General features: G+C 38.3%; 1 protein-coding gene and 1 long non-coding RNA gene across 6 annotated transcripts in view; one reads left to right on the top strand and one right to left on the bottom strand.

The window, feature by feature from the left end:
- mthfsd (methenyltetrahydrofolate synthetase domain containing) overlaps positions 1-26,686 on the top strand; it is a 142,322-nt gene that overhangs the window by 73,483 nt on the left and 42,153 nt on the right. For 3 of the 4 annotated variants that reach the window (XM_079874239.1, XM_079874238.1, XM_079874237.1), the window contains one exon: positions 936-1,061. The exons of the other annotated variant lie outside the window; for it this stretch is intronic. In XM_079874239.1, the coding sequence (XP_079730365.1) occupies positions 936-1,061 (126 nt within the window). The remainder of the gene's footprint in view (positions 1-935; positions 1,062-26,686) is intronic. 4 annotated transcript variants of the gene reach the window in all.
- On the bottom strand, positions 22,075-23,461 carry LOC307160282. 2 transcript variants are annotated; one of them, XR_013821524.1, is made up of 5 exons: positions 23,204-23,461; positions 22,981-23,076; positions 22,712-22,796; positions 22,393-22,527; positions 22,075-22,205 (listed from the first exon to the last, which is right to left on the bottom strand). It is a non-coding gene; the product is annotated as an uncharacterized lncRNA (long non-coding RNA). The 2 variants fall into 2 exon arrangements; XR_013821525.1 differs by having other exon boundaries at positions 22,712-22,793.

The following is a 26,686-nucleotide window of genomic DNA, read 5'->3' as shown; positions in this document are numbered from 1 at the left end:
TTCTGATTGTTTGGTCAGAGACATTCACACCAGTGGCCTGCTGGAGGTCATTTTGTAGGGCTCTGGGAGTGCTCATCATGTTCCTCCTTGCACAAAGGAGCAGATACCGGTCCTGCTGATGGGTTAAGGACCTTCTACGGCCCTGTCCAGCTCTCCTAGAGTAGCTGTCTGTCTTCCTGGAATCTCCTCCATGCACTTGAGACTGTGCTGGGAGACACAGCAAACCTTCTGGCAATGGCACGTATTGATGAGCCATCCTGAAGGAGCTGGACTGCCTGCGCAACCTCTGTAGGGTCCAGGTATCGCCTCATGCTACCAGTAGTGACACTGACCCTAGCCAAATGCAAAACTGGTGAAAAACAGTCCGAAAAGATGAGTAGGGAAAAAATGTCAGTGGCCTCCACCTGTAAAACCATTCCTGTTTTGGGGGTTGTCTCACTGTTGCCCATCTAGTGCACCTGCTGTTAATGTCATTAACACTAAAGCAGCTGAAACTGATTACCAACCCCCTCTGTTACTTAACTGACCAGATCAATATCCCAGGAGTTTAACTGACTTGATGCTATTCTCTGATTAAAAAGTGTTCCCTTTATTTTTTTGAGCAGTGTACATAATAGTACACAAGACAGTCAATCATTCACACAGTTTCTGGGATGCATGTTCATTTATAGATCAGTTCGTCTATGGTTATTGCAGCAAAGACTGTATTAAAGATTGTTTCTGTCTTCCCATTGTCTCTCTCTTGAGCATGTGGTCACATTCTTTTACACCAATAAAACCAACTTATCTGATCGTGGTAGGACCTTCTTGCCCTGTTTGGGGGATGGGACCACAGATCCCAGAGTGAAGTTTAAAGATTAATTTGGTACATATACCAAATAATTGTGTCTGATTTGTCTCAGTCGTTACAGTTTTGGCCTTATTTCTGTGTTTAGGTCATGGACATTCCAGAGGTACTCATTGAAAGTCATGACCTCACAGTTGACTTCATTCTAACTCCAACAAGAATCATCAAGACTAAATGTAAACACCCCAAACCACAAGGCATCATTTGGTCTAAGGTATTTATATCTACAGTGTCAAAGTCATTTATGTCTGTTGTAACTTTTTTAATGCTTTTTAATGACTTTTTTCTTAGTAATAGTAATTCAAAGTCAATTATATCTCTGAAATCAAGCTGGTGCAGGGTTTATGCTCTGTTTGGTTATCTTCACTGAATTCCTTAGCCCATTTTAACAACCTTTGAAAATGAACTCCAAGAGACCAAGAGAGTAAATTAATTTGTTAAAATGTTAAAAATACTGACCACTACTCCAGTTTTAGGGCATCAGGGTTGAATATGTGTTCAGTTCAAAAGGCAGAGCCATGGGTGTCTGATGTTAAGCTTCAGGCAATGTAGAGTGAAGAGACAGAATTCTCTCTCTCTCTCTCTCTCTCTCTCTCGCTCGCTCGCTCGCTCGCTCGCACGCACACGCACACGCACACGCACACACACACACACACACACACACACACACACACACACACACACACACACACACACACACACACACACACACACACACAAGAGCATGTTAAAGGGATCGAGCATTGGCCCAAAATGATATTAAACCCATGATTTACTCACCCTCAAGCCGTTCGAGATGCATATGTCAATCATTTTTCAGACGAACACATTTTCAGTTATTTTAGAAAATGTCTTAGATCTTTCAGTGGTTATAATGTGAAGTTAATGGGGTCCACTCCTTCAAGTCCCAAAAATGTGCATGCATCCTTTAATATCATTTTTGGCCGAACTATCTCTTTAACCACATTTCACCAGTGAGAAACGCAATCTAATTTAGATGAGCTGCTTGCACCCATTTCTCAGTCTGGGCTTTTTGACGTGTTTGTCTGAAAAGGGACAACACCCCCACAGAGGATGTTGTTGAAACACTTCGGAGTCCCGCACACAACAGTCTGTTTCATGCAGAGGTACAAAACTGTTTTTAATTCCCATGTGAAATCCATGAGATCACATGTGAAACGCATGTAAATTCCCATGTGAAACATATGTAAATTTCCCATGTGAAACCCATGAGATCACATGTGAAACAGTAGAGGAGCTATGCTGTGACTTACAGTAGGCACAAGGCACATCTAACAAGTCACATCGAGTAAATTTACCACAGCAAATGGTACCATGTTCTTAGGGCCTACAGCCGTTTCCCAACATTAAAACAAATATAACAGATTCAAATTGAGCTTTTATTTCAAAACATGCAATGCAAATGCAAGCAGTCAATACAAAGTAGAAAAATGCCCCCTAAATACCTTAACAAACAAGTGATACACATTTAAAACATGCAAAGCAAAAGCAAATATTAAAAATTCCTCTAAAATGCAAATGTAGAGGGTGTGTACCTTCAGAAGGCTTCCTTAAAAACAGATTAGATCAGTACAAAAACCAGTCGATCCTGATAAAGTAAAGTTTCATTACTTTTCTTTCTGGATTTCAGGATTGGATATAGGGCTTTTTACAACACAGATTGTTTCAAAGCAGCCTTACATGGATAACAGGAAAATAATGCAACAAAGTTTGTGCCTAGAAGAAAATAGCGTCATAGTCCAGTATTCGGTACCAATACCAGTGAAAATCCACGGTTCTCGGTACCAATTTCGGTACCAAAGCTTAATTTAGATTAAATTTACATATATTAAAGTGTATATCACAGTTACAAAGATGGAAACTGTAGTATTAAAAACACTTAATAAGATTACATTTGTTAGATAACATTAGATAAAATGACCTAACAATAAACAATAGTTATATACTGTCGCAATTATTCTCCTTGGGTTAATTTAAAAATACATTTTTAAAATCAAAAGTTAACATTATTTCTGTTAACATTATTTAATTTAATGAATGAAGTGAACAAACATGACCAATCAAGTGTTTGTATTAAATAACATTCACAAACATTAATGTTGTAAAAATATATTGTTCACTCAGTGTGTTGATGTTAGATATAGGGCTGCAGCTATCGATTCTTTTTGTAATCGATTAATCTAGCACTTAATCGATCGATTAATCAGATTTTTTTTTTTTTTTGTATTACACAACCAAAATAAATAATGCATAACGAAAAAGATGTGGCTGTAAAATGATCAAGCATTTGGCTTTTTCTCAAAAAAAAAAAGAAAAAAAAAAGGTATTTATTCCAACTCCAACATTTGGCTCCAAAACTAAGCCCTATTTATTGCAATTTTTACCCATTTATTGTTTATAAGTGCCAGTGCCAACAATTATATAACAATACAGTTAAGTCAACTTACTGTAAAACATGTATAACATGTAAAACTATGAATACAAACTTAAATAGTAAAGGCCATTTGGCCTTAGTTTTGTCTTCTTAATAGATTACAAAAAAAGGATTGCACCTTCTGCAAATTACCCACCTGAGAACAAAAATAAATGAATATAAAATATCGAGCCAAACAGGTACACAATGTATACAATTTATTAAAAAAAATAAATGTAAATAAAACAATTATAAATAAGAATCAGACTTTTTCAGCTGTAATCTCAAAACAAACATCAAAATGTACTTTTATAAACTTTTATAAACCCAGCCAATATAATCACAATGAACACATCCAAAATAAAAACTTTAACATATATATAACAACTGCAAAGCGTTCACACCAAACGCGAGTAGAGCGTCTGGCGCGAGTGATTTCAATGTTAAGGTAATGCAAAGACGCGTTTACTCCTGCCATCGCGACAACTAAATTCAAAATGTATCACGCCCTATGGTGTGCTTCCTGAACATTGAACAATGGTCCGTGTGAAACAATCAGATCCCTGCGCGTATAGTGCGCGTCATAGGAATTTAACGAGGCTTCGAGGCAGAGTTTTTGCCTCGAGGAATTTTTGTAATCAAGTTAATCGAGTAATTCGATGAATCGGTTTCAGCCATAGTTAGATAACGCATTAAGTAATGTTAATGAATGGTATCTTATTGTAGTGTTACGAAACTATACAGGAGATGAAACGTGTTTTATTTGACTTGACTGTACTTTTATTTAATCCAAAACTGCATTCATATTTAATTTTAAAAGGGCTTTTTAAACCTGCTAAGAGTTATCCAGCCAAGAATAAACCTAGAACTGCTTTTCTGACGGACTGATATTAATGACATAATGACGGCTTTTTATTTCTCATCTCCATAAATATATCTAGTAGTAAAACTAATGCAAGGGCTAGAAATCAATTAATTCTTTGCTGATACTTCCTCGTCATCATGGAGAGCGCAGTTCGCACCGATTTCTCCTTTCCACAAGCGCTTGCTCTCCCGTGGCGTCTGTCGTTGCTATGCAACCATGAACATAGGCGCGCCTGGAAAAACGAGCGCGCCGCGTCGCTTCTATTATGAGCTAATATCCAAAATATTTCCATATGTGGCTCTTTCCTCCTTTCTTATCAACAAGTGGATTTACAGCCACCACATCAGCGCTTTTATGAAGAGGACGCAACTGCACGCGCTTCGGGCATGCACGCGCATCAAGTACCGGGGTTTGAGAAAACCTGGTACCGTGACGTTTAAAAAAAATTTAGTACCGACTTGGTACCGAAATACCGGGTCTTTGACAACACTAAGTCCAGCTTAACCCACTGGGGTCTGAGGTGTTTTCTGGGCCGTGGAGGTGTTCTGACATGCTCTGACATTTGAGCTTATTTCAGTTACTTGTAATACTTCCATGGCTAAAGTCTGATTACACTGTATTCAGCACAAACTTTGCTACAATAATATGTGAGCAGCATGTATGTAAAAGTTCATAGTTTTGAGAAAATGACATTTATGCGTGGTTTGTGAGAAAACAAAAACAAAATTGTCACTGAAATAAGGTCATGAAACCCATACTGATTATTTCTTCACAAAACTTTTGAAAATTGTATTACGTAGCCTAAAATATTTGTTTCAAAACTATGTGAAAATAATCCTGCCCACTTATTCAGATAAAACAATATATTGATTTAAAAATTGTAAGACATGTTTTGTGTAAGAAAGCTCTATGCGAGGAAGCGTGAATCTTTATGAATATTGATGTATTTTACACCTGGAAAGACAAAGACCCTCCCCTAATGGCTCTATCAGGTGGGACTGTGAGGGAAGTAGAACAAAGAATGAGGAGAGTTTAACAGAATGGCTTTTTGATTGTTTGGATTTATTTACAACATAACATTATCCAAAGATACATAACAAAGGACAAAAATGCACATTATTGAACTCACTGATCTAAAGACAGAGACTTGAACAGTCACACACATTTGTGCCATTCCTGAAACATAGTACATACCTGTCATTTCCAAGGTGTTTGATTTTTCATTTTACCATGTTCATGTACAGAGACTCATGTGAATGTTTAAGTCAGCAGGACTCATCAGTGGCATCTGGTCCCTGTAAAAAAATTTTTTAAAAACACTGTGACCATGCTGTTATCAAGATAAAATATAGGGCTGCACGATTTTGGGAAGAAATTGTTGAAATTTCCGGTTAAAATTGTGATTTAAAATGTAAAATATATATATATATATATATATATATATATATATATATATATATATATATATATATATATATATATATATATTAGAGGTGGGCATAGATTAATTTTTTTAATCTAGATTAATCTAGATTAATTTTGAAATTAATCTAGATTAATCTAGATTAAAATGGCTCATTTGAATTCTGCCGAAGGCATTCAGAGTATGTGTGCTACCCAAATAATGACTATAAAGTAAGTCTTTGAGAACGGGTTTCTCAAGCCAGGTGGCGCATTAGACCAGGGGCTCATCTCCTGTTTCCAAAATGCATCACAAACTGCTTGAGAAAGCTGTTCTACTCATAGACTGTAAAAGGTTACTACTGTACTGTTACAGTCCGTAGGCAACATTAGGTAGGCCTATGTTATTATCAACTACTATAGGCTATCAATTAGGGATGGGCGATATGGCCTAAAATCCATATTGTGATATACATTGCAGCCTCTTGCGATAACGATATTATAATAAAACCATTTCAGAACAGGTTACACAGACCCTGCTAAACAACTGCTAAATGTATTTTTTTTTGTTTTTTGTTTTTTTTTTGAAAGGGTGTATGTAGTTTTGAGAATATATATTGTGCAAAACTGTAAGTATACAACATAATTTTGCAGATAAATAAAATTTAAGTACACTAGCTGCAGAGACTTAAGTAGGTCTAATGTTTATTATGGCTTGGAGCTTATGAAACCCCAAATTTAAAATTAGAATATTGTCTAACTGATGTATTTTCAGTTAAAAAGAAACACAACAACGATTCTTAAAATCGGGCGCTTTTAATAAAAAGAGATTATGTGCTACACCACTCACTAAGATATATTGGGAATAATACGCGCGCGCTGGTATTCAGTGATATGTTTCGTTTTGAATTTGAGGTGGTAGAACGGATTAGTCGTGTGTTAACTTACCGAACTGTTACACCACACAGTCTACGTCGGACGGCTTAAATACAAACCAAGTCCAAATAATGGATGTTGCACGGATCTTTTACACCAGCTTTCACTTTCAGCCGTGTTTACTTAAGATGACGACGAATATGATGCGTTGCAGCCGGGTGTTCCTCGCGGCCGCGGGTAGATTGCGTCATCATAGCTTGTGTAGCTTGAGCCAGCTCCCAACGCTCCCAACCCAACTTGGAGAATAGATTAACGGCGATATTTTTTTTATCGCGCGATAAGAGTCTCGCGTTAACGCAGCGCGTTAACGCCGATAACGGCCCACCACTAATATATATATATATATATATATATATATATATATATATATATATATATATATATATATATATATATATATATATATATATATATATATATATAATAAATATATATATATATATATATTAGAGCCCGACCGATATGGATTTTTGGGCGCCGATGCCGATACCGATAAAAAAAAAGCCAGATACCGATATATCGGCCGATATTATTTATGTGTATATTATAATACAGTAGCAATATTATTAATGTGTATTATAGTACAGTAAGTTTGGACACACTTTACAATTGGTGTGTACAAACTTTTGATGGGTACTAGAGCCCGACCGATAAAGGATTTTGAAGGCCGATACCGGTACAAATATTTGTTGGTTTTAAAATCCGATATATCGGACGAATTTTTTTTCAGAAACGCGCAACAAAACATTAACACATTTCCCTAACATTAGTTATTTGTAGTTATTTATGAGTTTTAACTAAAATAATATGATAATGCATTTTAAAAAGAAACTTGTTTCTTTTATTGTCACAACAGAACAGAGGAACATCAAAATATATTAAAGTTCTGATAAATAAAATGTATAAAAATACAAACTTAAGATTTTTTTTTAAGACTAAACGTTTAGTCCTTTGAACAAAAACAACAATTTCACATTCAAATTGACAACAAATTCAAATTGTCATAATTTACTCTCTCAAGTTGTTTTTTTCTTCTGTTGAAAATAAGTTATTTGGATGAATGTGGGCAGTGGTGTAGTGGTAAAAAAAGAGGTGGGTAAACTATACATTCTGGTGGACCACGAAGCGGTCACCCGGTAAGGTGGGCCACTGCCTACCGGTGTATGTGTATCCTGATGACATCGCTATAGGCTATCATTTGATGATACTACCAAGGGTATCACTAGTGGTTCCCTCATCATAGGTCACACAATCACTATTCAATTCATACATTAATATAAGTTCTTGGTAAAGAGACTCAAAAAGGAATAATATTGTTGAAATCTATAAAGTTTAGTGGAGACCGTGGACAGTTGCAACACTTTTTGTCAGTTACTATTTGGACTAGACCAACCAAATTTGTATATATTAAACTTGCATCTGTCTGCTAATTACCCATACCATTTAAAGATGATTATATAAGACATATTGTTCACAGTATTTATTTAAATGGAAGAAGCCAGATGTTGCAACTGACCCCGACCCAGGGACGGTTGCAACATGTTAAAAATACCTTTAATTTCATTAATTAACTTAAGCTTTTTGTCTCAATGAGCTAACTGTGCATGTTCAGTATTAGTGTCATCACTCTAGCTTTGTTTCTGATTGTAGAAAAATGACATGTTGCAACCATCCCCATGTTGCAACTGTCCCCGGTCTCCCCTACTAAATGACAAAACAGAGAGAACAAAAATATGTAAGAAAGATCGAGAGTGAGGCCTATATCCAGGGCTTCCAATGCAATGCACTTGTGCATAATGATTAGGGATTTGGGATTATTTTCATAGTCGATTAATCTGTTGAATATTTCCTCGTTTAATTGATTAGTTGTTTGGTCTATCAGAAAAATGTGGATCAGTGTTTCCCTGTAGAGGGAAAAGTCTTTAACCTGGTGCAGGCTTGATTCCCTCTGAATCTCTTGTACAGTTGGGTTTTGACATGCTCCCTACATTAAACCAGCTGCTTGTAATGAATAAAAAAAAAAATCACTTTTTTGCATCGTTTTATTGATTTCCTGTTGCGGCTGCGATCAAGTTTCATTCTCGCGGAGCTTGTTTAGTAACTTCACGAGCGTGTGTTTTCTTCTACGTGTGTGCACCGTTCTCTTTGTTACGTGTGTGTGTGTGTGTGTGTGTGTGTCCAGTCCACGCGCTGCGCTCTCTGCTCCGTGTTTGCGCGCTGCGAGTTCTGCTCTGTAGTTAACGGCCCAAATGCTCGAATCATTTGCCGATCGGCGATCACGCACTGGAAAAGCAAAGTCCGCTCAAATAACGTGACATTTAGAGGTGGATAAACGCAATGTAGAGGTGGATAAACGCACTTTGGAGGTGGGCAAACGCTATTTCCAAATTTTGGGAGGTGCGTAAACGGCGTTTACGTGCGTTTAGCCTCCACTACATCCCTGAATGTGGGTAACCAAACAGTTGATGTACCCCAGTGACTTCCATAGTATATTTTTCTCCTTTGGAAGTCAATGGGGACCAGCTACTGTTTGGTTACCCACATTCTTCAAACTATTAATATTAGAAAAATATTAGAAGGAAATTAATACAGTTGGAACAACATTAGAGTGCCTGTAAATAATGAGATCATTTTTATTATTGGGTGAACTATCCCTTTAAGGACAAGTGGCAATGTGTTTACAATTGCTACTGTCTCTTTAAGAGCTGAGCACGACACGTCTAATGTACACGCATTTGACAAGCAGATTTTCTCTCAATTTTGCCTTCACTTTAGACAACCGACTTTGTTTATGTAAATCTTGTGTGTATTTAACAGTATTAGCACAATAATACTCGAAAGATAACTTAGTCCAGTATCCAGGCGCTGGTAGAAAGGCTTTTAGTGCATGTGAGCTTCACATGTACGCGCTGAGAAACGCACACGTTAGAACAGCGCATCAGCATTTAAAATTAAATGTTTAACCAACAAAGCATTAAAGCACATGCACATTATGAACTTTTGTGAACTGCAGTGTTAACATTTTATGTGAATATAGCCTACGTCGCGTTGTTCCGCTTCACTCTCGGCTTATTTAACCGCAGCAAAACTGGACATGAGTCACGAATTTTGTCATCCTTATTTGAGTTAAGAGAACTGATAGGGATGTTCTTTTAATTGTTATTCAAGCAATGTATGTCTCGTGAGTCGTGACCAACTCACCATGAACACACTTCACCGATGATCTCACTCGCGGTTCTCTCTGCCCGACTCTGGCTGGATCAGCAGGTTGCAGAATGTGTGGCGCGTTATACACGAGTGTTGCCAACAGGGACGGTGTAGAGTGCCCTCTGGTGGACAAACTATACAACGCCAACACTCATAACATGGTTGAAGGGTGTTTCGTCCGTTTTTATTTTATTTTTGAAATATTCATTTATCGGCCGTTATAAATGCCGATACCGATAGTTTTGAAAATGCCTTATATCGGCCGATAATATCGGCCTGCCGATATATCGGTCGGGCTCTAAATATATATATATATATATATATATATATATATATATATATATATATATATATATATATATATATATATATATATATATATATATATATATATATATATATATATATATATATATATATATATACAGTGAGGAAAATAAGTATTTGAACACCCTGCTATTTTGCAAGTTCTCCCACTTGGAAATCATGGAGGGGTCTGAAATTGTCATCGTAGGTGCATGTCCACTGTGAGACATAATCTAAAAAAAAAAATCCAGAAATCACAATATATGATTTTTTAACTATATATTTGTATGATACACCTGCAAATAAGTATTTGAACACCTGTCTATCAGCTAGAATTCTGACCCTCAAAGACCTGTTAGTCTGCCTTTAAAATGTCCACCTCCACTCCATTTATTATCTTAAATTAGATGCACCTGTTTGAGGTCGTTAGCTGCATAAAGACACCTGTCCACCCCATACAATCAGTAAGAATCCAACTACTAACATGGCCAAGACCAAAGAGCTGTCCAAAGACACTAGAGACAAAATCGTACACCTCCACAAGGCTGGAAAGGGCTACGGGGAAATTGCCAAGCAGCTTGGTGAAAAAAAGGTCCACTGTTGGAGCAATCATTAGAAAATGGAAGAAGCTAAACATGACTGTCAATCTCCCTCGGACTGGGGCTCCATGCAAGATCTCACCTCGTGGGGTCTCAATGATCCTAAGAAAGGTGAGAAATCAGCCCAGAACTACACGGGAGGAGCTGGTCAATGACCTGAAAAGAGCTGGGACCACCGATTCCAAGGTTACTGTTGGTAATACACTAAGACGTCATGGTTTAAAATCATGCATGGCACGGAAGGTTCCCCTGCTTAAACCAGCACATGTCAAGGCCCGTCTTAAGTTTGCCAATGACCATTTGGATGATCCAGAGGAGTCATGGGAGAAAGTCATGTGGTCAGATGAGACCAAAATAGAACTTTTTGGTCATAATTCCACTAAACGTGTTTGGAAACCTGACTGATCTAGAGAAGATCTGTGTGGAGGAGTGGGCCAAAATCCCTCCTGCAGTGTGTGCAAACCTGGTGAAAAACTACAGGAAACGTTTGACCTCTGTAATTGCAAACAAAGGCTACTGTACCAAATATTAACATTGATTTTCTCAGGTGTTCAAATACTTATTTGCAGCTGTATCATACAAATAAATAGTTAAAAAATCATACATTGTGATTTCTGGGTTTTTTTTTTTTAGATTATGTCTCTCACAGTGGACATGCACCTACGATGACAATTTCAGACTCCTCCATGATTTCTAAGTGGGAGAACTTGCAAAATAGCAGGGTGTTCAAATACTTATTTTCCTCACTGTATGTGTGTATATATATATATATATATATATATATATATATATATATATATATATATATATATATATATATATATTAGGGGTGGAGCCGAACCCGAATACGGTATTCGGAAAGGCACAAATAATGTGTTTTTTACGAATACTTATTTCGAACAAATACTTTAAAAATATTTGTATTCGGGAACAAGAAAAACTTTATATCAAAAAGCTGCGTTTCCTCATGACACATGGCGACCGGCGGTGCTGCTGATGTGGTGGCTGTAAATCCACTTGTTGATAAGAAACGAGGAAAGAGCCACATATGGAAATATTTTGGATTAGGCTAATGTCACGTTGTCATAAGGGGTCGCTCACATAGCGCGTTTTTTGCAGATTTCAAATGTAGGCGCGCGGCACGCTCGTTTTTCCAGGCGCGCCTGTCCATGGTTGCATAGCAACGACAGACGCCACGAGAGAGCAAGCGATGGGAAAGGAGAAAGCGTTGCGAACTGCGCTTATACTGAAATTTTGGTACCGTGACAACACTAGCTCTGTTAGCTCGGTAATTTAGACAATAGGCTATTGACAGAGTAATGTTAACGTAGGTAATGGCTGTTATGTTATTTTATTTTCAATGACGTTCCTTGTTACATGTTCATTGCTGGATTTATGGAAAACATCAACCAATATTGCATATCCATAATTATTATAATGGATATAATTAAAGAATACTTACACTATAACGTAAATTAGAAGTGTAACGCAAAAAAAATTGATTTTTACACCTATTTTGAATTTTACTCGAATACAAATACAAATACTTTTCCCCCCTCAACAAATACATACAGATACAAATACCGGCTGCTTTGCACACCCCTAATATATATATATATATACACTCACCTAAAGGATTATTAGGAACACCTGTTCAATTTCTCATTAATGCAATTATCTAATCAACCAATCACATGGCAGTTGCTTCAATGCATTTAGGGGTGTGGTCCTGGTCAAGACAATCTCCTGAACTCCAAACTGAATGTCAGAATGGGAAAGAAAGGTGATTTAAGCAATTTTGAGCGTGGCATGGTTGTTGGTGCCAGACGGGCCGGTCTGAGTATTTCACAATCTGCTCAGTTACTGGGATTTTCATGCGCAACCATTTCTAGGGTTTCCAAAGAATGGTGTGAAAAGGGAAAAACATCCAGTATGCGGCAGTCCTGTGGGCGAAAATGCCTTGTTGATGCTAGAGGTCAGAGGAGAATGGGCCGACTGATTCAAGCTGATAGAAGAGCAACTTTGATTGAAATAACCACTCGTTACAACCGAGGTATGCAGCAAAGCATTTGTGAAGCCACAACACGCACAACCTTGAGGCGGATGGGCTACAACAGCAGAAGACCCCACCGGGTACCACTCATCTCCACTACAAATAGGAAAAAGAGGCTACAATTTGCACGAGCTCACCAAAATTGGACAGTTGAAGACTGGAAAAATGTTGCCTGGTCTGATGAGTCTCGATTTCTCTTGAGACATTCAGATGGTAGAGTCAGAATTTGGCGTAAACAGAATGAGAACATGGATCCATCATACCTTGTTACCACTGTGCAGGCTGGTGGTGGTGGTGTAATGGTATGGGGGATGTTTTCTTGGCACACTTTAGGTCCCTTAGTGCCAATTGGGCATCGTTTAAATGCCACGGCCTACCTGAGCATTGTTTCTGACCATGTCCATCCCTTTATGGCCACCATGTACCCATCCTCTGATGGCTACTTCCAGCAGGATAATGCACCATGTCACAAAGCTCGAATCATTTCAAATTGGTTTCTTGAACATGACAATGAGTTCACTGTACTAAAATGGCCCCCACAGTCACCAGATCTCAACCCAATAGAGCATCTTTGGGATGTGGTGGAACGGGAGCTTCGTGCCCTGGATTTGCATCCCACAAATCTCCATCAACTGCAAGATGCTATCCTATCAATATGGGCCAACATTTCTAAAGAATGCTTTCAGCACCTTGTTGAATCAATGCCACGTAGAATTAAGGCAGTTCTGAAGGCGAAAGGGGTCAAACACAGTATTAGTATGGTGTTCCTAATAATCCTTTAGGTGAGTGTATATATATATTTATACTCGGGAAAGAGAGCTGAAGCAGAATACAGGAAAGCAAGAAGTTATAGCATTATTTGGAATTCAGCAGATCAACAGCCTTGAGCAAACCATCAGTTTAGTTCTAACACGCCCTTCTTTAAAAGGGGTAAGGATACTTAATGTATCAAATAATGAGACTAAGTTCGGTACTTGCATGTCTCGCCCATTTGAATTGAACTGTCCTGATGCAATTTGTTGAGGCTCCAGTTGATCTTTTCTCAAAACTGTATTGTTGGAGAACCAGTTGGAGTCAGGGGATTTTTGGTGAATGGAAAGACAAGGCCGCAGCCTGGCACAAGCTTGGTGGTCCTTAGAAACTTCTAGTTCAGCATCATCTTCACATCAGGATTCCAGAAAGGGACTAAGAGAGTAAAGAGCTAAGAGAGCTGATCTTGTGATCTGTGATTTTTAAAGTGTGAAGATGTCCACACTCTGGAGGTGTGTGAGCCAATGAGAAGATTTCCCTTTGGAGGGAAATTTTACGACCCATTGTGTTCTAGCAGGGCATTTGAATATGTCATTTCATTGGGTGTTTAAGAAAAGAATCTTCAAGATTCTTATAATACTAATGCATCACAAAGTTAGCAAAATGTAATGTAAATTAACAAAACGGGGACAAAGATTGGAGTTTATAGAGACCAAACATGCCACACATATGATTTTGGTTAACCATAGTATGCAAAGTCTGAAACATTAACCCAATAGAGTTTACAAGAATACAAAAGCCAAACCACATAAAAGGAAAATCATGAGATGGGAAAATTAGATACATGTTTACACATTTCTCAAGTGGTTATATATAGAATATATAGGATTAACAGGGTTTATTTCTCTTCCTCGGCAAGAATAAAGTGAGAGTCACAGCTCTCTGGAAATTCCTTTGGGTTGTAAAACTCTTATCAGTCTCAATGTGTCCTGTAACAGGACACCGGGTTCTGTCAGTGTGTTAGCTTCACTTGTGATGTTAGTTTTGGGGGAAGTTACATAGGCCTTTGTTGGGAGAGTGAGTTTGCTGGGTTAATCATTAAATAAATGAATAATTTGTGTGTGTCTGATTGGTCCAGACGCTACAGCTGCATAAAATAATAACAATAGCCTAATAATCATTTTTATTTTACTGAAAGGCAGGTGGCCTATAACGATAAATCGTTAAAAAGGAACACTTCAGTACACTACACTAGAGAAAAATATATGGATTATCATGTTACTTCAAATGTTTCCATTCGTTATGACGTTATGAAATGAGATTGGAGTAAAAACATGAAGCCTAATGTTTGGCGCGTTTCGCTTTTCAAACGCACAGCGCGAGTGACTCAAACTCACAGCGTGTGCAGAGACCATTTACTGAAGCGATCGAGCCCCTCCAAACTATGAAACATTGTTACCACATTTATAAATATCTACATTTTTTTTTATACAATTTTTTATTTAATTTATCATACCAGGAATGTATCAAAGCTCACATGAACTATATACAGACAGATGCCATGAAAACTGTCCACATATAAACAGAGAAAAAAGCAAAAACAAAACAATAACATAGAAAGGGATATGTTGAATTGGGCGGGGGCGGGGTTTCTTGGGGGAGAAAAGGGAGAGAGGGAAATGTAGGATGTCAACATCTCAGCTTATCTAACAAATTGTCCGCAATTTTTGTGCAGCTCTGAATAGTCTTGTCCTTTGCACCGTTGACCTTGGCAGTGGTACCTTCCAGCAATACAATGTCTCTAAAATAAGATGAAAGTTGTAGGTATGGATGGTTCTATCCATAGCTTTTAAAATAGTCTTTTTGGCAGCAGTGCTTGCTGCCAATAAGGTCCTTTTTTGTTGAGCATTCAACTGGAGAGCGGAGTCATCTAAAAGTAGAAATAGCAAAGGGTCTTGAGGTATATCCAAATGTAGAATATCCGAAAGAACAGTACTTACAAAGACCAAAAAGGAACCACCGTTGGGCATTCCCAAAACATGTGCAAATAAGAACCTACTGTAGATGTGTTGCATAGATGACAGTATGGATCAGATCTAACCTTCATCTTATACAATACACTAGGAGTAAAATAAGCCCTATTAATACATTTATAATGAATCATCTGGTGAGCCAGGTTCTTAGATGCAGTGAAACATCTGGCCCATACCACATCCCAGTCAGGTTTAGCTAAAACATCCCATTCCCAGGAGTGGACAGCTGGAATATAAGTGTATTGCAATAAAATAATTGAATTATAGATCTTAGAAACTAAGCCACTAGAGGGAGTGTTAGGGACCAGCCACTTCCACAATGGATCTGGTAATAAATATCTACCTTTGAGCAAATATCCACGGACACAGTATTTAACAGTAAATACGGGTCTAAACATTATAATATTGACCATATTAGTGTAAACACTCATACTAGCCTACTTTTATATCATGCTGTGTTTTATCATCAAACATAAAAACATCCTTGTGTCGTACATGTAAATAAATTTAGCATTGAAAGGTTGCCTAGCTGTCTATAGTTCATATTTCAACATGTTTCTGTCTATTTCATACAATAAGTGTCTGGCACCAGTTTAATTAGTAGCTACCAGAGCATATGAGCGGAGTAGAGCGGTGAGAATCTCAGGTCATCGCTCACGGAACTGTTCACCCCTCCGCTCCCCCGCTCAAAGCTACATCAGGCCGCTCCGCTCATTATCGCTCAGCACTCAACGCAGTTTGCTTCGCCCTCCACTCAAATCGCCCCCCGCTCACTCCAAAAAAGGAAAAAAAATCTACATGTATATCACTTTTAGCTCAGACCACAGCCTTACCTCCTAAAGAACTAATGAACAACAACAACATTTTTCAAATAGAAATGTTTTATGTTTTACAAATTAGGCCTATGTAAGAAGGAATATAGCCTACATATAGCCTAAAGTCCTGTAAAATTAAATGAATAAATGGGCCTAATAATATAAATAAAAATGATATAAACAAAAATATACATAAGTTTTAAAGGTAAATTAACTATTAGGCCAGGATTTTGATAAGTGAACTTTTGCGCAACGCGCACGATTAAAATTTAAATTGGCTTATATCCATTGTACACACAAACTGCTGTAAAATTAAACGAATAAATGGGCCTAATAATATAAATAAAATTTATATAAACAAAAATATTAAAAGAAAATATATACATAAACGTTTTAAAAGTAGCTAAATTAACTATTAGGCCAAAATTCTTATAACTGAACTTTTGTGCAGCGCGCAGGTTTAAAATTTAAATTGGCTTGTATCAATTGTTTGAATATTACTCTATATTTAATTTACACTTTGTTACAAGATACCATATTCAATTTGCTAACATTTTGCTTTCTTCCAAGCGTGTTCACGTAGCACACTTTCATGTTTTCGAGAGATGTCTTTTTAGATTCCAAAATGAATCTTTACTGACTGAAACGATGTCTCCACATTCGTTTTCTTCTACCACATTATCATTGTTAGTTAGTTTTATATTAATAGTACACCTGTATGACTTCTCATTTTCCTTTTTGAAGTACTTTTTGAACTCCATTATTGAGCTGAGTTTTGACTGAAAATAGAATCCATCTGTCTTGCACAGTCATCAACAGTAGACTGAGTCAGGCTTGACTGAGCATGCTTCAGAGTTGTGGTGTGAGCGGAGCGAAATTGGAGCAGGAAAGAGGGCGACGCTCCGTCCTTTTAAAAATGCCACTCTGCGGTCTGTCCAAGATCCGTCCACTTGCGCTCCCCGCTTGCCCCCGCTCACATGCTCTGGTAGCTACAATGTGAAGTTTATGCAACAATAACACGCTTACTATTATGAGTGGGAATTTCTTACCTTAAAAATCTTTATCTTCATTTCGCCTTCTCCTAATTGATTGGTAAATCCAAGGTAAACAGCACAGCACATCACAAACACAATGTGTCTTCAAATAAAGTGTGATTCTTTGTAATAGGACGCACTTGAGAAACTGTACCTCTCTTTACTTTCATACGGATAACTTAAACAGAGATATTTGTTTTTGATATGATTTACATCATTTAAAAATAGAGACTTCATGCTTTGTAAAGACATGTCTCATGTATGTGTGGCAAGCATTCGCTAAGTTAGTTCATTTTCTGTCGCGTTTCAGAATGAACTTCACACTGAGAGAGACGGCAGAATCATGTTTATTTTCTTTATTTTACAAAAAGCAAAACATTTAGTTTTTATTATGAGCTTGCACAAATATAAGTAGACATTTAAAGGCACACTATGCAAGATTTGTACCTTAATATAACAGCTTTGAATTCATTTCGATGGTAAACAAACTCGTAGTAGGGCGAATCATCCCGATAGCAAAGCAGGCAGGGGACGCCGCTGGAAAAAACAGCAATGCAAGTTTGAGAGGTGGCGCCCCGCCAAATCTTGTGAGAATCACAACTTGCTTTACGGCACGACGTCACATACTGTACATCAACAACATCAACAACAGCCTCTATGGAAGACACTAGCCCGCATTTCAGACGTAAATCATGGCAGAGTCGACGAAGAAAACGAAGAAAGCGCGGTCGGAAAAGTGCAGAGACGGCTCGGTGTGAGTGGTATTTACGACAGTAACGTCTCTAGGGGTCGCTGTTTGAGAAAAACGGAAATTGCATAGTGTGCCTTTAACAGTTTTGATTGATGTATAACACTTGCCTTATTTGAGTCTCCTTCGCACTGATAAGAAAAAAAGCGAGGTGATTGCACTGGTCTGACCTCCGACCCCAGGGGGTTAAGTAAGTCCAGTAATGATTAATTTTTGTTGTAAACACACACACACACATTTACATATATATATATATATATACAGTGAGGAAAATAAGTATTTGAACACCCTGCTATTTTGCAAGTTCTCCCACTTAGAAATCATGGAGGGGTCTGAAATTGTCATCGTAGGTGCATGTCCACTGTGAGAGATATAATCTAAAAAAAAAAATCCAGAAATCACAATGTATGATTTTTTAACTATTTATTTGTATGATACAGCTGCAAATAAGTATTTGAACGCCTGAGAAAATCAATGTTAATATTTGGTACAGTAGCCTTTGTTTGCAATTACAGAGGTCAAACGTTTCCTGTAGTTTTTCACCAGGTTTGCACACACTGCAGGAGGGATTTTGGCCCACTCCTCCACACAGATCTTCTCTAGATCAGTCAGGTTTCTGGGCTGTCGCTGAGAAACACGGAGTTTGAGCTCCCTCCAAAGATTCTCTATTGGGTTTAGGTCTGGAGACTGGCTAGGCCACGCCAGAACCTTGATATGCTTCTTACAGAGCCACTCCTTGGTTATCCTGGCTGTGTGCTTTGGGTCATTGTCATGTTGGAAGACCCAGCCTCGACCCATCTTCAATGCTCTAACTGAGGGAAGGAGGTTGTTCCCCAAAATCTCGCAATACATGGCCCCGGTCATCCTCTCCTTAAAACAGTGCAGTCGCCCTGTCCCATGTGCAGAAAAACCCCCCCAAAGCATGATGCTACCACCCCCATGCTTCACAGTAGGGATGGTGTTCTTGGGATGGTACTCATCATTCTTCTTCCTCCAAACACGTTTAGTGGAATTATGACCAAAAAGTTCTATTTTGGTCTCATCTGACCACATGACTTTCTCCCATGACTCCTCTGGATCATCCAAATGGTCATTGGCAAACTTAAGACGGGCCTTGACATGTGCTGGTTTAAGCAGGGGAACCTTCCGTGCCATGCATGATTTCAAACCATGACGTCTTAGTGTATTACCAACAGTAACCTTGGAAACGGTGGTCCCAGCTCTTTTCAGGTCATTGACCAGCTCCTCCCGTGTAGTTCTGGGCTGATTTCTCTCTTTTCTTAGGATCATTGAGACCCCACGAGGTGAGATCTTGCATGGAGCCCCAGTCCGAGGGAGATTGACAGTCATGTTTAGCTTCTTCCATTTTCGAATGATTGCTCCAACAGTGGACCTTTTTTCACCAAGCTGCTTGGCAATTTCCCCGTAGCCCTTTCCAGCCTTGTGGAGGTGTACAATTCTGTCTCTAGTGTCTTTGGACAGCTCTTTGGTCTTGGCCAAGTTAGTAGTTGGATTCTTACTGATTGTATGGGGTGGACACCTGCGTGAAGTTGGCCCCCCACCCAACGCAAAACGTCGTCAAACTATGCTCAATCGTTTGTGCTCCGTTTGTGCTGGTTTGTGCTGTAAAAAGTTTCGTTTGTGCTGCTTCGGTTTTTTAGATATTAAAAGAATATTTTTAGGTCATTCTGAGTTCACTCAGCCCCCCCACATGCTCCAAATTAACCCAAAATAGTCTCGTTTGTTTGTGCTTCGTTTGTGCTGGTTTGTGCCGGTAAAATTTTCGTTTGTGCTGCGTTGGGTTTTAAAATATCAGAAATTGAATTATAGACGATGACGTCACCAGCCCCCCCACATGCTCCAAATTCACCCAAAATAGACGCAATCGTTTGTGCTCCGTTTGTGCTGGTTTGTGCTGTAAAAAGTTTCGTTTGTGCTGTTTCGGTTTTTTAGATATTAAAAGAATATTTTTAGGTCATTCTGAGTTCACTCAGCCCCCCCACATGCTCCAAATTCACCCAAAATAGTCTCGTTCGTTTGTGCTTCGTTTGTGCTGGTTTGTGCCGGTAAAAGTTTCGTTTGTGCCGCGTTGGGTTTTAAAATATCAGACATTAAATTATTGTTGATGACGTCACCAGTCCCCCCACATGCTCCAAATTCACCCAAAATAGGCTCGTTCGTTTGTGCTTCGTTTGTGCCGGTTTGTGCCGGTAAAAGTTTTGTTTGTGCCGCGTCGGGTTTTAAAATATTAGACATTAAATTATTGTTGATGACGTCACCAGCCCCCCCACATGCTCCAAATTTACCCAAAATAGTCTTGTGCGTTTGTGCCGGTAAAATTTTTGTTTGTGCTGCGTTGGGTTTTAAAATATCAGAAATTATATCAAATTAAATGTTGATATTTATTAGGCCTATACAAGGCTAACTGAATAAAATAGAACATCAACTTCTTAGTGTTTTTGTAGCCCCTGTAGTGTTTATTAAAAACGTCATGTTGTTCAGACATCATGTCAGACTTTCTTTTTCTGCCACTCTCTTTCTCTCTGAGCAAAATCTGTGCGTGTGTGCCATCAAGTCGTAGTTTAATCTAACTTCAGCATTTTTGGGCAAGAGAACAGGAAACCTATCCTCGAGGTGAGCACACTTTTGAAGTAGAATTGACGAAGACATTCTGTCATCACATAATGTGTTCAATAAACAATTATCTTCACTTCAGTCTCTCCTGGTTGTATTTTATTTTTATTTTTACGAGTCTCATCTGCTACACTTCACTGCCACCACTAGGGTTAAGTGACATTTCGGTTCAAGAATGCTCTTGTATAAAATGGTGTAGAGTTAGTGGAGAAAAGGTCGATATAAATCAAACTACAAAAGTCGTTACTAATCCAAATTTCTGGCCAATGTAAGTATACATTGTTTTAAAACTGTCAGTTACAATATTAGTAGCTTCAAGAAAAATTGTACAACATTCAAGAGAGCTAAGACTTGTTATTGAACAGAAACCTAATTAATAACACTTATGTTACTAATTTAGCCATGAAATGCTGATTACAGTTGCACAAAGTTGCCTTTTAGTATTAAAAAACGACCATGGGTCACATGTGCAACTGTATTTAACATTTCATATCTAAATTAGTGATATTAGTGTTAGCAATGAGTTTTCGGTTTAATAAACACTGACAATCTGGGTCAACAACATTACCATATTGGTCCTAATATAAGATATATTATCCATCTACATTATCCTTACTATATTATATTATCCTTATATTCAGACCAATACAGTAATATTAAAACAAATTTATGCTGTACATGATATTTTTTGGAGTCAGGATAATTGAGGGTAATTATGTTTTGCTTATGCCAGATGCCCAAGAAACCAGCAGTCGATAGGGATTCCATTTTCACAGTCCTGTGTTCATCAAAAGAGGCCATAGTCCAAAATGGCAACATAGCTACTCCTAATCAGAGCATCTGGAAAGAGCTTAGTAAACAGCTAGACAACAAGATCACTGCAAAGGCACTATACACTTTTGTTAAATTAAACAGACACAACATCTGGAATGCTTTAGGGTTTACTCATGAAAGTGATCATGAAACAAGTGGCAGTAGTGATGACACTGATTTTGAGCCAGGGTCCCTTTCCTCCAGTCCAAAAGATTGCTGCACTTTTGATTTTGAAGTTCCATTTCAGAAATGGATTGAATTTATGCCTGAAACAGTAACATACAAAAACAAGTTCTCTAAAACAAAAAAAAGGGAATACACAGTTTTGAAGCCTGGTATCTGGACGCATGTGATAAATCATCACATTTGGCAAGAAGTGAAATGCCCCTGCACATTTGCTTTTAAAAGAGCCAAGGTCTATCCATCAGTCACAGACAAATATATTGTTATCAGAGGCAACTGTAAGGAGTGTCGTGGCCACATTCACATAAAATGTGACAAAAAGCCTGAAATAAACAGCACAATGATGTTCAGGTGTTCGCTGAAAAACACTGATGACTCCCTGCATACTGGATGTTCCAAGCGTGCCATGTCTGGTAACTTGCGTGTGCAGATATCTAAAGAACTGTGTGAGGGAAGAAAGGAACCCCATGTATGGAGGGCATCAGAGGCAACAAAGCTGATGGATTTTGGAGATCCTGAGCCAAGTCATCTGCCAAATTTGGCCACCCTGCTCAAAGCAAAGCAAGAGAGAAATGATTTAGAATTAGGCAACAAGGATCCTATTCTATCATTGCAGATGTTAAAATACAGTGCACCTCACAGTGGTAGCATTAAAGACATTGGACTAGACAAGTTACTATTGGAGTCAAACACAAATGTATATGTACAAGACATTATCAAAGACATCTACTAACCCCACTGTGAGTTTTGATGCAACTGGCTCAGTGGTGAGGAAACTACAGAGACCAAATGGCAAGTCTGGCCATATATTCCTATATCAGGGTGTTGTGGCAGGGGGTGAGAGCTCAAGTGTCCCAGTGGTGCAAATGCTGTCAGAGAGACATGATATTAATGCCATAACACATTGGCTGACAGAATGGATACGCGCAGGTGCACCTACTCCAAAAGAGGTTGTGAGTGACTTTTCTCTGGCTTTGCTCGGAGCTTTGGTAAAGGCTTTTACTTCTCATCCTGATCTTAAGACCTACATCAATGAGTGTTGTGGTGTCTTACTCGGTAGACAGTCAGCAAAAATCCCACCTTGTTTTGTGCGGGTTGATGTTGCACACTGCATCAAGATGATCTGCCGGTGGGACTGCTTGAAAAAAAAAACACATCGCATTAAAGATTTCTTTGTTAGGTCAATAGCTCAGCTTCTCATGTCACAATCCATGGACGATGCAAGAGAGCTACTAAGATGCATTACTATTGTGGCTTTCAGCGAAACAGAGGGCAGTGACAGCTCTGGAGCTCCCCTCATTTCAGAAAGGTGCAAGAAATACCTAAAAGCCCGAATTGCAGAAGAGTGTGTCATCATTCCAGATGTAGAGGGTGCGGACCTGGAGGAAGTGGATCCATGTGACCAAACACAGACAGACCTGCAGCAGTGGGTAACAGATATATGTGAGGAGAGCAGGTCACTTGCCACATCTAATGGTGATCATGACAATATGCACTTCCTCCCTGAGATTATTCCACATATAATCTGGCTTGCAAATTACTTACCTCTCTGGACAGGGGTAATGATCCCTCACTTCCGGAGCTCCAAAATCACCGCAAGTTCAGCCAATGTCGAAGCCGAGTTTAAAAACATCAAACGCGGCCTTTTCAAGCATGAACACTTGCCTATTCGAGTGGATCGATTCATTGCTCGACATCTGTCCTTCATTGAAGGCAACATGCGTATTTTTTCTGCAAAACAAAAGAGTGTGGAAAAAGGTGAAGAGGATAAGGCTGTTGCGACAGTGATCGACACAGGAGTCAATCCACTACCAACCACATCCTCCAGTGTAGATGGAAGGCCAGAAATGGATGCTTCCTGCTCTGGGAAGTCTGACACTGTCACAAACATCCATCCAACAGATGAAGAAGCTGTTGAAAACTGGAGAGGCTTAGCAGTTCCACCCAAAAAGAGGAAGAGGAGTTCATACCTCTCTCCTTGTCCTGAATGGCTCCATGCAGATCCATCTGTGAGAGGGAAAAGACTCAAAGTGGACCTGTTGAAAAATGGAAACAATCAACAGCCTGTTAAACTCAGGAAATCAAGAATCTCTGTGCTGAACACATGTGCATTTGATGCTTTTTGTCAATGCTTATGTTGTGCTTACTGTGATAGTGTCACTTTTGAAAATATTGTTTGCAATGAGGATTCCAACAACCTCCTCCAGCTAGTGAAATCCATCACCACAAAGGGTCTGAATGCACAGGCCTACATACAGAGGGCAGAACTGCTAAGCGAAATATTCAAAGCTGTCCGACTGAAGTCTGGTGCCCTCCAAATCGATGCACAATGCCACATCTCCACTATCATTGAAAAGTCAATGACAAAACGCACTTGTTTCATTATCAAAACAGTGCTCTTCACAGTATTGTGGTCTCAGCAAACAAGTCACAAGGGAAATTGCATTTGTTTGTACTTCTGTTGCTGTACTGCTGGCTTCTGGCATGGCTCATCTTCAGACCGCAGTGGAAGAAGGCCTTGACCTTCCGGAGTCCCCCTGCCTCAGGCCGATCCAAAGTCCGTCACAGTGTCCCTCTGCAATCAAGCCAGATACCTCAGAAAAAGTGCTCTGTGCAGGGAAAGTTTCTCACAGTTACAGTCTGGGAGAAATTATGTGGATTGACGCTGACCTGGGAAGCAACTCCACAGAATTTCCTTTGAGTGAATTTCCCTCCGATCTGATGCTGCAGGGAAAGAGATTTACTTTACAGGCAGTCATTGCTTTTAGAGGAGGCTTAACCCAGGATGCTCTTGGACATTATGTGGCCTATTGCAGGAGGTCTCCATGTGTCTGGGAGATGTATGACGACCTGAGAAGTGGAGTGACAGGAGCGTCAGATAAAAACAAAATATGCCCACATGCTGTATTATACACAAAAGACTGATTGCACTATTTATATTTAATTTCACAAGTTAAATTATTTTTGTTGAACTTTTTGTATGCCACACACCCTGGTTTTCTTACTCCTGTTAGGAGAAGTAGTGTGCTATTTTATGGAAGTTTGCACTCAAGTCTATTATTTTGTGTGGTATCTTTGGTTTGAAGACATATTGTAACTTGTCAGTATTAAGTGTTTTTAAGTTTAAGTTTTTAAAGGTATTTTTTTTTTGTTAATGGATGTTCGATAGTACATAATTAAATTTCAAAAGTTAAATAATTTTGATTTAATTGAGTCATGAGTTTCCACATACATAATAATAATAATAATAATAATAATAATAATAATAGTAGTAGTAATTAAATGATATATACACACAGACACATAGATACACACACAGTAGCCTACCAGTCAAAAGATTTCAAAAATTTATTTTTTAATGTTTCTCAAAGTTTAATTTTCCCTTATGCTCACTAAGGCTATATTTATTTTATCAAAAATACAGTAATATTGTGAAATATTATTCCAATGTAATACTGCAGTTTTATATGTGAATATATAGTAAAGTAATTTATGAATGAATTTTAGCATCATTAGTTCAGTGTCACATGATCCTTAATAAAACATTCTAATATAGCTACTGATGTTATGAATTTGATGCTCAAGAAACATCAATGTTGAAAACAGTTGTGCTGCTTATTGTTGTTCTTTTCTTCTTCTGAAAACCAATATAAACAGCAATTCAAAGATTTTGGTTAAGTAATATGAAAAATAATACTTTTATTTAGCAAGGACATAAAAAAAAAAAAAAAAAAAAAAAAGGATGATCAACATTGATCAAAATTAAGAGCCTTTCTTAACTGAGCACCAATAATTATTGAGCATACAATCAACATTTTACTATGATTTCTAAAGTATCATGTGAAATTGAAAACTGGAGTAGGTCTAATGATACAGAAAATTCAGCTTTTACATCACAGGAATAAATGACATTGTAATTATATTAAAACCGAAAATAGCTACTTTAAATTGTAATAATATTTCACAATATCAGTGTATGTTTCATCAAAAAAAAAAAAAAAAATTAGCCTTAGTGAGCTTAAGAGACATAAAAAAAGAAGAATCCAAACTGTTCACCCCAGCCTACTGTAGCCTATAGACCTTTACACACGAGTATAAACGCAGCAAACAGATTATGGTGCATTTATTTGTGACAATTTTCATATGTTATTAACAAAACACAACATACAGTAAGTAAAAACACTTACCTTGAAGTTTGTGTTGCATCCACATCCTGTGATCCGCAGTGTTCGTTAAAAGTTGAAAACGCACAGGACAACATACATTATAATAACCTAAGTGAATATTATGATTTGGTTTGCCGATTCTTTAGGTCTTACCTTGTTACTTTAACTAGTCTACTGTTAAAAAAAGTAGGCTGGTGCACCGTCTAGAATTCTCTCTCATTCAGTGTCTCTCCCATTCAGTTAGTTGTGCACAAACGGAGCACAAACGAACGAGACTATTTTGGGTTGGTGACGTCATCAACAATAATTTAATGTCTAATATTTTAAAACCCGACGCAGCACAAACGAAACTTTTACCGGCACAAACCGGCACAAACGGAGCACAAACGATTGCGTCTATTTTGGGTGAATTTGGAGCATGTGGGGGGGCTGGTGACGTCATCGTCTATAATTCAATTTCTGATATTTTAAAACCCAACGCAGCACAAACGAAAATTTTACCGGCACAAACCAGCACAAACGAAGCACAAACGAACAAGACTATTTTGGGTGAATTTGGAGCATGTGGGGGGGCTGAGTGAACTCAGAATGACCTAAAAATATTCTTTTAATATCTAAAAAACCGAAACAGCACAAACAAAACTTTTTACAGCACAAACCAGCACAAACGATTGCGTCTATTTTGGGTGAATTTGGAGCATGTGGGGGGGCTGGTGACGTCATCAACAATAATTTAATGTCTGATATTTTAAAACCCAACGCGGCACAAATGAAACTTTTACCGGCACAAACCAGCACAAACGAAGCACAAACGAACGAGACTATTTTGGGTGAATTTGGAGCATGTGGGGGGGCTGAGTGA

Source organism: Squalius cephalus (genome assembly GCF_949319135.1).
Source record: "Squalius cephalus genome assembly, chromosome: 6".
NCBI lineage: Eukaryota > Metazoa > Chordata > Actinopteri > Cypriniformes > Leuciscidae > Squalius > Squalius cephalus.
This window is presented reverse-complemented; position numbering and strand designations above follow the sequence as displayed.